Here is an 11441-nt window from a genome sequence, read left to right as displayed (position 1 = left end):
CAACCCTAAAGGAAACTTGCCATCCCTACTCATCAATAACACCATCAGCACTGGATTCCTTCAAGGTCACCATCATTGAGTGATGCTCAAACAAGGAGTCAGAAGGGCATAAAAGCGCCAAAAGGCATTGTCAGATCCAGTTCCAAACCACGTTAGTTCATTCTACCCTAATGACACCCAAAACAAGTTCGGGTTAAGAGCCAGTGAGGACATTGTGGGGGCTGCAGTGCATCATGTGAAAAGATCATTGGGTTTAAGCATATTGATCTGCTGAGCTGCTGCAGAAACAGACAACACAAGAAAGGTTAAACCATTAAAAGGAGCTGACCTCAGAAAGCTTCTGTTATTCCATGATTTAAGTAAATATACAAGATGTGAATCATAATAAAAACATTATATAAAAGTATGTTTAATGTCAAATGATTTTGTTCCCTTCCCTATTCTTACTTTAGTTCAGTGGTTCCCAACTTTTTCTATTCTCCACCCACTGTCACAATTCGGAGTGTGGAAATGGAGCAGGTCGACCAAGTGCAGCTTGGACCAGGGTTTATTGGAGCAAACTCAAAAAGACTCGGCAAACTGACATGACTTACTAACAAAACCAACAGGACTGACCGTAAAAGACGTGGAACAAAAAGACAGGGTAACATTACCAAAGACAGGAACAGGACCCAAACAGACATCATGACAGTAACACATGCAATGATCCGACGGTGAGCGAGGGGCAGACAGGACCTAAATACAAAACACGAAACACGAGGCAGATGACCGCGGTTACATTGATTGAGGTGAGACAGGAAGGGAGGGGCGACGCGAACAGAAACTATGGCAACCTAGACACATAGCAAAACTGGGGACGAGACATGACACCCACACTCCTAAATCTGAGCATTACTCTGGTCAACAGTTAATTTTAACCAGAGATGACTTATTATGTACCCGAACATATTTTTGATGTTGATGTAAACAAACGTGTTGAATGTAACCAAAGAAACATTTATGATGATGATTATTATTATTATCAATATCATTATTATGCATTTTCTAATCGATGCTATAACTATGGGGCAAGAGTGAGGAATAAAGACCTGTTAAAAATATTAAACAAATTTCTCTCCTTTATTAAACTTGACTTGGACTGACAACATTACAGCACCACATAAAGTAAGTCACATTGCAACTACAAATGAATCAAAAATGCGCATAGACTTGTCCAAAGGTTGCATAATTACAGCATTCCTATTTTACACTCATATTCAATATAGAAGCATTGGACATTAAAAAAATTGGAACAGCAACCTTGCAGCATGTATGTGTAAATAGCCCTCATCTGAGAATCGGGTCTCAGGGGTCAGTAACGACATATTTAAAGTGAATGTTTTTTTATTTATTTGCCTTTTGGTGGGATAATATGATGACTTTGTGAGACATGTATGTCATATTTTACAGATCGTATGTGCACAGAAATACATTAACTTTGCCGAATGTATGAATATAAAAGTGACCGCTCCATTTTTATTTCAAAGACAAACATGCAAGGCGCAATGTCGCTTAAATGCTTCTTCTAACGGGATCAGTAAGCAGACACTCATATCAAAAATATCATATTAGCAGTATTTCATTTCCAGTCAAAAGTGTTCTTCACTTTGCGCAAATAAACGTATCTGCCAATTAAAGCTGAAAACAAAGAGTAACAATATTAATGACCTTTTATTGAAGCCACACACAAGATTTGTGAACAAGGTCAGAAAACTCATTAAGGATAAATATTTGGAGAAAACATCCTTTTACTCAGTCACTCTTATGCCATAATAAATGTGTCATTAGTCTTCTTACAGTTTTTTTTATGGTAGATCACTGATGAATAATTGAGCGTTCAAGCAAGAATCAATGCTTTTTTGTTTTTCAGATAAAAAGAAAAATGAACAAAACAAATATAATAAAAAAACAATGAAACGACAGAATTGTTTTCTTATTTTTTTCTTATTTAAAAAAAAATCACAAAATTAATTTGAATCTAAAACTAAGACATTGTTTACTATATCTGTAGATGCTTTTCAGCAATTATTGTACTCTTGCAGGTGGATGGTGTAAAATGCAAATAACATGGCTCAGGATCATGTGCAAGCTGGTTGAGTCTGGTTGTTAAATGTGACAATTAAAAATGTAGAGGTGTTTATTGACAATTGAACGAGTGCTTGGACTTGAAGCGCTCAATTTAAAGCGGCACTTCAAATTAGTGCAGCATCAATTACGCCAAGCGGTGATTTCTTGTTAAGACACACCTTCACGTTCAAAGATCAAGAGGTCACCTGTGAAGCTCATCACTCATGCATTAACTCATCCTATTGTTTGTCCCATCTGAATCGGGCGATTATGTCAAGCTATGAAACATTCTTGCTAGGGTGGATGAGCATGCAAGTGGGAAATTTACAATGGTTGATGAGCATACAGCTGCTGTTTTGTATTGTATGCACATGATAGGCCAGCAAAAATTGCGCTGAGAAGGCACAGTTTGTTTGCAATTTTCCTAAATGACAATGCTGAAAATGGCAGTTTTCCCAATAAATACCGCAATAAATAAATACATCATAAATAAATGTCGACTCAAATTAGAAATATACCTCTACATGACATAAAATGGCAACAGTTGCCTTTCCCTCAAGCGGAGCAACAGTTCGACGTTTGGCACAAACAACAAACTTCACAATTCTTGGAAAAAAGCAGCTCAACACATAATAGAATTTCACATACTGCATTGATGCCTTAAAGCCAACCATCTGTGAAACATCTGTTGATTTGTGTGCACTGGCGGAGCTAGAGGGGGCCTTGGGGTGAGGGCACTGCACCCCCCCCCCCCCAGGTGCCAGGTTAGATAATATATTTCCATTTTGGTTTTTCTTTTGCCATATTTCCACAGAACGTATGGTAAATGTTTATCACAGTTTTCTGCTGATTTTTGGTGGCTTGTAACTTTTTTTGGGGACCCTCTGAGTTGCCCTTGCACTCACCCTCCCCAAGGAATACAAATCCTACCTGCGCCAGTGTTTGTTTTACAATTTACATTCAGCGATATCCAATAGGTAGCATTGTAAGCTCTTGTCCCAAAAAGTATTTACCACTACATTCATCATTAATAAATATTCTTACATTCCATTTTTCTTTCTGCTTTTCATCAAAAATAGTTACATTCCTGTATAGTAAACGGTTTATATCTTACTGTAAAAAATGTGATGTCAAATGAAATATCCGTCAATTCAAGTTAGAGTCACTACTTGGGAATGATATGACTGAAAAGTAACAAAAATACTTCTTGGTAGGCCCTGGGATATATTCAGATGATGGTCAGTTGACTTTTTCAAGGAAAAATATGCTTCCACATGCAGACTATTCACTTTGTTAATTTCCATTCAGTGTCTTATAAAACGGGAAAATCTTCCTCATTCAAAAGTCTCCTTTGTTACTTTGGGGCTTTTCAAAGCTTTCTTGATTCTTCTTATTAAGTGCATCCAGAGCTGTTTGGGTCTCTTTGTGATCCTCAATGGAGCAGTTGGAGACGGCATTGGCTACCAAGCAGAATTTGCGAAAAAGGATTTCCCTAAGGAGCAGGTAAACCCACGGGTCCAGGATCTGATTGAGCGAGGCCAGGCGGATGGCGGTCAGAAAGAAGTTACAGTCCAACTGGACGTCTCGCTCGGAGGAAGGGTGGGAGCTCTCTGCTGAGGAATTGCATTCGTGAGAGGACACCTGGGTGGAGATCATCCTCAACATCAAAACCTGTGGAGAGAGAAAGATTAAGTACGAGATTAATTCAATCGGTGAAATGTAACTTTCATGTCTTGCGCTTGCACTGCTTCTTCGGGAAATGGCTCATTAATCTTCATTGATGTAATGCGACAACTCAGAAATCTACAGAAACATATTTGCAAACTGTAATAATGATGCAACATGACTGATTAAGAGAGCCTTCATCATGCAGAACACATTACCAGATGCATTGAGGGAAAGAAATTTATCTTTTGGACCGGCAGAGCTCTCTCAAACTCAAGGTCTGGGGGCCAGATGCGGCCCTCCGTATAATTTTATATGGCCGGCGGAGACAGATTTTGCATCGGTTTTGTGTCATTACTAAAATAACAAATTGTTTCCACTTTAAAAAAATATAAAGATATTGCTTGCAATTTGTGTTTTTAACATATTTGAGCAGTTTTTACTCGTCTCTGATTTCAAAACTACTTTGTTGTATATAGAAAATGTTGACAATCATAATGGCCCTTCAAGGGAAACTATGACTACGATGAGTTTGACACCCCTGCTAGGGCATACATTTCACCTTCTAATAAGTCTGGGGAAGTAACCCCAAAAACAAAAAATGAGTCTCCCAGTATTCATGTGCAGTTTTCAAATAACCAGAATGTAATCAAACAAAATGCATGTAGCAATAATTCTATGAGTTACAAATTTGCTGCCTCTTTTGATACCAAGATTACAATGACAATGTTTTGTAATAACGTCCTTGCCCGGACAATTACATGTGATTGACAATGCGTGCCCTCACAGCACATGTAGCAGACCCCTGAAACAGATCTCAGCTAAGTGCATTGGACCTTAATGGAGAGCAGGAGTGTTTCGGCAGGGGTCACGGGGGCGGCAGGGCATTTACTCAAGGCCTGGCAATGGAAAGAAATGAAAAGTACAGCCTGTCCATTTGGAAGAACATTTTCAGCACCTTTAAAGGTACACATCAAGTGCAATCATTGCTACTTGGCTTGCTAATTTGAGGCAGATAAATGGACACCTTTCTCCGGCTAGTGTGAGATCAAACAGAACACTGTGGTGTCTGCTCTCGTTAGTGTGCCGCCGAAGGAGATGAAGCATCTCCAGGGACTGACGGCTGTGTGTGTGTGTGTGTGTGTGTGTACACATACAGGTTTGTGTTGATTTTTGCAGATGACAATATAATAGAATGTCACAATGGTTTATACCTCACTGCACCTTAAGAAAATCGTACACACAATCGTCAGAATATAACGATTAGGTGTAGTAAATATTAACTGCTCCCCGTGCACTCCATAACCAAAGACACAAAAAGATGGGAGTTTTTTGAGTAACCACAAACAGCCAGTGTTTTCCAGAGATTTCTGCAGATCCTTTAGTGTTCCTGTTGGTCTCTAATCAGTTTTAGCCACTTCCAGTTAGTCTTCACTGTGTCATGATTTCTCCAAAAGATGACTGCCATCACTGTGTTCCAGTGAATATTTTCTGCCTTGGACATTTTACACTGCTCCTGACTGATAAATAATGTCCCTCTGAAGCTGTGGAAGCTCTCTGCAGACCAATTAGTCTTGGGCTGAAGAACGTGATTCGAAAAATGTCAAGAAACTTAGTTTAAAAAGTGTGCTCTCTCCCTTTTACCATGACTTTGAATGTGGTTGGTTAAGTTGAAACACCGCCTAATGTTAATAAAAGTGTGCACACCCATGCAAGCACACATCAAGCTGCATTTTACAGACCTTAAGATTTGAAAATGATTTATTTTTAGCATTTTTTACAACATGTGGCTTTGCTCTTTGAGGGTTAAGAAATACTCAACAGGAGCACTGATAACATACCAGTAGAGGAGACCAGCAAACAAGCAGGACGCACATAATCCCCATGAGTTGAATGACGGTCTCTGTGGTGAGTCTTTCCCAGTGTTTGGAGGCCTGAGACGTGCCAGATTTGTTTTTGCAGCGAATAATCAGGCCCCGGATGGTCACCACGTTGCAGGACACAGTGACAAGCAACGAGAAAATCCCCAGTAAGGCAAAAGTGAAGGAAAAAAATATATTGCCGGGCACTTCTCTGTCCCCGGTGCTGATAAAGCACCAGGTGCCGGGCCACTGACGTGTGTACTTGCCCACCCCTGCAACAGGCAGGAGAGCGAAGAGCAACACCAGGCACCAGATGACCACCAAAGTCTGCTTGGTCACGCTGGTCTTCATGTGGTTGGAGTACCAGTGCGGGTTGGTGATGGCCGTGGCCCTCTCGATAGCCATGGCGCTGGCCATGAACAGTGCGCACAGGCCGAAAGTGGTCATGCACACTCCGAAAAAGGCGCACAGGTTGCCCGATGAGTCGATGCGCTCCCATCTTAGGTCGGCGCGATAAACCGAGATCACAATCGGACTCGTTAGGAGCTGGCCGAACAGGTCCGTCAGCGCCAAAGACCCAATGCAAAGCAAGAAGGACTTCTTCCTTCTGTTCTCCTTTTTCCGGTAGGATATGTAGACCAGGATTAGAGCCAGAGAATTACCCACCATGCCCGTGGCCATCATGGTTATGGGAAATACAACCGACACGTAACTACAGTCGGAATCCGTCCTGGTGGCGTTTTCATCCCCTGCTGACTTGGTGACATTGGACGTCAGCATGGCCCCAGTTCTGCTTTGGGAGCCCTCCAGAAGGTCACAATTGTCCGAAGTCATCCTTTCGGACGCACTGAGAAACGGAGACAAATCACACAAGCCGTACGTGCGCTCACCATCCCTTCCGAGCGCCACAATACTGAGCTGCGCGCCTCTGCGCGTAAAAGCGCCCGACAGTCCTTTTACGCGCCGGAGGCGGGACCAGCGGGGAGGTCTAGTGCCTCCCCAGAATAATAATTTTTTAAAAAAATGGCTCGAGTTTCACTGACGTTTGTGATTAATTTGTTGTTTCATGACTTTCGAACTTCCCGATTGCCTCCAGACAGATGGTTGTCACTAATATGCTATTTTTCTGGGAGGATCGTTCAAATGGGGTTGCGCTCAATGATATCAAATAGATATTTTAAACGCGTGAAAAAAAAAAGCTTAACAGAATCTATATCAAATCTAATCGTTTGAACAACTCAAAGTGCAGGTTTGATTTTTGGTTACAAGCTCGACTATTTAACATTGTAGACAAAATAAACATGTAGAGAACATTTTATTATTTTAAATGCTGTATATCTTCAGACAAATGACAAGGAAATATGTTGACAAGACTTTATTTACACACGTACAGTTATTTAACATGTATAGTACTATATATAAAGAATGAATTGTCATAACATACTGTACTAAAAAAAAGTCTTGGAAAACTAATCTGGGGAATTTGTTACTCAAATCTGGTCTTCCCTCCAGTATACATATATGACAAAAGTTTAATCAAATGAAAACTACCAATGAAATTTGTGCCATTTGTGGATAAACACTTTGAAATACTTACCTTCAAAACAAAAACTTTGTACTGTGTACTTTTTCCTAAAGAGATGCATTTACATTTTAAACGGACTGCCCCAATGGAAATTTTAAAGCGTCCCAACGATCAAGAGAAATACTGCTACCAACATTGACATTGTTAAATGACCATGTATGTATTGGTAGACACCTGTCACAAGTTGGGCAGAGATTGAGATGAAATATTATATGAGTTTCTACTGCAATGTGTGTGCGAGTGTGTATAGAAGGTAGGGGGGGTGGTGAACACCGTACTGTATGGATGTGGTTGTTTCTCTCATGACAACATGCACTTGCACTGAGGTTCATTTCAACAAGGCACTGAAATTATTTTTTTTTCTTTTTAGAACTCGAGCCAGAATGGGAGGAGCCGGAGGACTGGTTGCTGCGCCTGAAAGCACACAACATGATGGGAAGGGAGAGAGTCGTTAGCATCGATTGTCATCAACATTCAGCTCAGCGTGCCTGTAATGCATCAAGTCAAGTTCAGAGCATCGAAAAACCAGCACGACAAGGTCGTGAGCGAGGCCATAAATAGTGAGTGCCGCTGTGGTATTCCACTTTAAACCCAAACCTTTCGGACGAACGGGATCGAGAGCGCCTCCGTTTTCTCCCTCCAGATGACGACCTGGAGCGACTGCGCTTCTGCCCCGCCTCAGGTGAGGAAGGCGGGCTGGCGGACCTCTTCCGGGGTGAGGAGCCCTTTCCAGACCTGGAGCTGGATCTTTTGTAGGGATAAACCAAGCACCAAGGTCAGTAGGGTTTTGGAAAGTTCAGTACTAGGATGAAGCCTCAGAGTACAAGCTTTATGACTTGAAAAAATGTACAGCTTAGTATCACTTTAGTAATGCCGTTGAATATCATTAAACTGCAATGTAACCCAACAAGCAGGCTCATATTAATGCCATTCAAAAGATACTAAGAACATGTGAGCACTTCCGGTGGTCGAAAAGCATAATTTTCAACCGAGGCCAAATTACAATTTATAAGCACATTGGGGCCAGATTGTATGTAGATAAATCTGCCTATATTATGTATAATGTGTTGCTACAACTAATCCCAGTGCAGCCATAAATAACTCTGTTACAACTCTGTTTGCGAAGCCTTGGGGCTCATACAAACACTCTCTGCGGGGAGAGAGTGCATGTCACCTCATTCACCTGGAGCGGGACCTTGAGCGAGATCCGGATCGGGAACTAGAGGAGCTCCTAGAACCGGATCTGAAAGACAAAAAGACACAAATACTCTCCAATATTTTTTCTCCAATATTATTTTTTTTTTTTTAAATGCACCCAACATTGTGGTACACTGTGATAATCAAACAAAAAGACCCTATATAGTCACTAATTTGAATGAAGCCACAATTTGCAGTTAATGCCTCGCATTACCCTTCAAAAAAGAGTTATAGCACCACCTGCTGTTTTAGCAAGTGAATGGCAGTTTGTGAATGGATTCTCCAAGTCAAATTTAAAAATGGTTCTCTTGGTACAGAATTACGAGGGCTCATTGAGTTTACGCTGTCTTTACAACACGATAGGAGAGGCTCTTAACCACAATCAACACAAACGGCAAAACAGAAAACAGCAACAGGGAAAGTATGGAGATCTGAGTGGAGAGCTGATACTGACATTTTGCCTGGCGTTACCCTTGACCTGCACCCGTTTACCTGGACCTCGACCGAGAACTGGAGCCGGATGAGCGTGAGGATGAGCGGGAGCGAGACGAGCCCGAGCGGCTGCCCCTTTTCGCCGGCTGCTGCTTTTCCTCATCGCTGGCGTCCAGGTCGTACTTTGACAGGTCGCCGTCTTCGTCATCATCCTCGTCATCCTGGATGGCAAGTTCTCAACATCACACTTCCTCCAAGATTGCACGAAATGCTTTCAAAAGCGCTACCGCTTGCTTGATCTTTTTTCACATCATGGCGTGCGCTCACATCCAGTTTGTATTTGGACAGGTCACCGTCTTCATCATCGTCCTCCTCCTCTTCATCCTCCTGCGGCGGTGGCGGCGGAGGCTTCTTCCCTACTTCCTTCTTTTCACTTCCTTTTGAGGAAGACGTCTTGCTCTCGCTCTTCCCACGATACTTTTTCTTTTTCCTACCAAACTGTGACATAAATCAAATCAACTTAATGGCAGAAAACGATTTTTTGACAACCTCACAGCATTTCTCGCTTCTTTGGTAGCGAAGTAGATTGTAAATTTCAATATACGCCATGAACGTGAAAAAAATAAATCCATCATGTTTTTATAAACTAATTTAGAAGTCGCATTTTATTGTTCCTAAAAATGGTAATGCGACATGATTACATTGAACACATGCACACTCATTTACGCCAAAGCAGCACACGGCGCGGCGCACCTCATCATATTCACCATCGGATTCCTCTCGCTCAATATATTCCACATTTTCCCTTTCATTAAAACCGCCACCATAACCTGAAATTGTGTTGGATAGACATGAATGAGAGGTTACATAATTGAGCAGATATTACAACGTTGCACATTCTTTTCTAAATTACCTGTCCTTTCTTCAAGCTTGGCGTATTTGGGAGTGTTACACATGTTGCACTCTGACCGCCTCGCCCAGTTAACGTTTCCACATCTGGATTAGTGCAAGAGAGAGGACAATAAAGAAGAATATAAAATAGACTGAATAGGAATGCGGGTCACAATTTGAGTTTACACTTACGTTTTACATTGCCAATCGTTAGCACTAAACAGTCCTCTACTCTTCTCAGCCAGAGTTTTCCCAATCTCGGTTCCTCCTGCTTTCATCATCTTGGCCTCTGTGGTCTTGTCTACCCACCCCAGAAGAAAAAAGTATTTGTTCATGCATGTATCCCAGTGACATGCGGAGCAATTAAATGTTCTTCCACTAGATGGCAGAAGGTACAATTAACCTGTGTACTCTACTTACCTGTTGCCATTCAAATAGAATTTGAATTTAAAGCAGACCCCAATCTTACAATAAATAAATCAAGGTGTGTAAATGCTGGTCGTGCAAAATGTGCTTTGAAAAAGTGCTTGGACAACAACCTTATAGAGTAAACATTAATTTGATCGCAGACTCACCTCTTCCACATCTATTACAACTTGTTCGCCTTGCAAAATTCACATTTCCACATCTAGAAAAGAAAATCATTACATAAGTAAGCAAATAATCGCACACAGAGCGTGTGTCTGCTTTGACTTTGTGCAGCACCGTGACACAGTTCCCATCATGCCGGAGAGCCAAGTAATAGAACCTGCAGCTGTCCGCTCCTTGAGACGCTAGTAATATATCGTAACTACGTACTGATAATTATGACCATCGTTGAAATACATATAACAAGTTGTCCTCCACGCCAAGAAGGGAAAAAGCACGACCCACGATCACTATAATCGAGGCACTTCGAAAAAAGCTAACGTTAGCCACCTCGTTAGCTCGCAGCCAGTCAGCACACACATATACAATAGCCGAAAATTAAATTCTTTATATCACTGTATATCAAAGCTCAATCTTCTTGATTTGTTTTTCAGCTTTTTGGCGAAATAATAAAAATGATACTGATTGCTGGCTACTTTGTAGCTCACGATGGAGGGCCTAGTAAGCGAAACAAAGTTGACCTGCAGCTGCTTCCAGACTCGACCCTTTAAATAAAAAAGATCAACATTTCCAAATAATCTACGATCATCTCATTTTGTACGATCACTTACTTTTTATCTGGACATATCCAATCCCCGTCGCTTACTCGAAAGCTCTTGCCCGACATGACGATTCGTGGTGAAACGCCGAGTGGCTCAGTTGCTCTTGCTAGCCAAAATGTGCTCTACGTGGTTGAACAGAGCCGCCCACCCCCAATGGTGCATTCAAATGCCGCTGCCCACTTTGCTATCGTCTCGCTCATCTTACAATATACGGCGTCAACTTACAGTTTAGAAATATTCAGTGTCGTTTTCACACAAATAAATATTTGATATTGAGATGTATTCGATGATCTGGTATTTGAATCGGAGTCAAAGGCAAAAAGGTGCACATTTAACCAACACAATAGGAACAGCTAGAATATTTGAATGCATCATTGTCAGAGCGCTACAGACGTCACTGATTTTTGCATTTTGGGACAATCAATATATATTAATTGAAAATACAGGTTAACACTGTTGAACACTGTTTCCCCTCTGGGTAATCTCTTTTCATTATATACTACTCTAATACAA

General features: G+C 41.3%; 2 protein-coding genes across 2 annotated transcripts; both read right to left on the bottom strand.

Moving 5' to 3' along the window:
- Positions 1–1098: 1098 nt before the first annotated feature.
- On the bottom strand, positions 1099–6553 carry ptger3 (prostaglandin E receptor 3 (subtype EP3)). The gene is made up of 2 exons (XM_061298315.1): positions 5613–6553; positions 1099–3777 (listed from the first exon to the last, which is right to left on the bottom strand). Exons 1-2 carry the CDS (start codon positions 6465–6467, stop codon positions 3445–3447), a joined length of 1188 nt encoding a protein of 395 aa, XP_061154299.1. The 5' UTR covers positions 6468–6553; the 3' UTR covers positions 1099–3444.
- A 440-nt stretch (positions 6554–6993) lies between these two features.
- Positions 6994–11098, bottom strand: zranb2 (zinc finger, RAN-binding domain containing 2). The gene is made up of 10 exons (XM_061297822.1): positions 10938–11098; positions 10314–10366; positions 9931–10039; positions 9761–9843; positions 9601–9677; positions 9175–9345; positions 8908–9068; positions 8402–8461; positions 7816–7965; positions 6994–7632 (listed from the first exon to the last, which is right to left on the bottom strand). The coding sequence occupies exons 1-10, from the start codon at positions 10991–10993 to the stop codon at positions 7569–7571; spliced, it is 984 nt and encodes a 327-aa protein (XP_061153806.1). The 5' UTR covers positions 10994–11098; the 3' UTR covers positions 6994–7568.
- Positions 11099–11441: the final 343 nt, after the last annotated feature.

This window comes from Syngnathus typhle, linkage group LG14 (assembly GCF_033458585.1).
Source record: "Syngnathus typhle isolate RoL2023-S1 ecotype Sweden linkage group LG14, RoL_Styp_1.0, whole genome shotgun sequence".
Classification (NCBI taxonomy): domain Eukaryota; kingdom Metazoa; phylum Chordata; class Actinopteri; order Syngnathiformes; family Syngnathidae; genus Syngnathus; species Syngnathus typhle.
The sequence above is the reverse complement of the archived record's forward strand: the minus strand, read 5'-3'. Positions and strand labels throughout refer to the sequence as shown.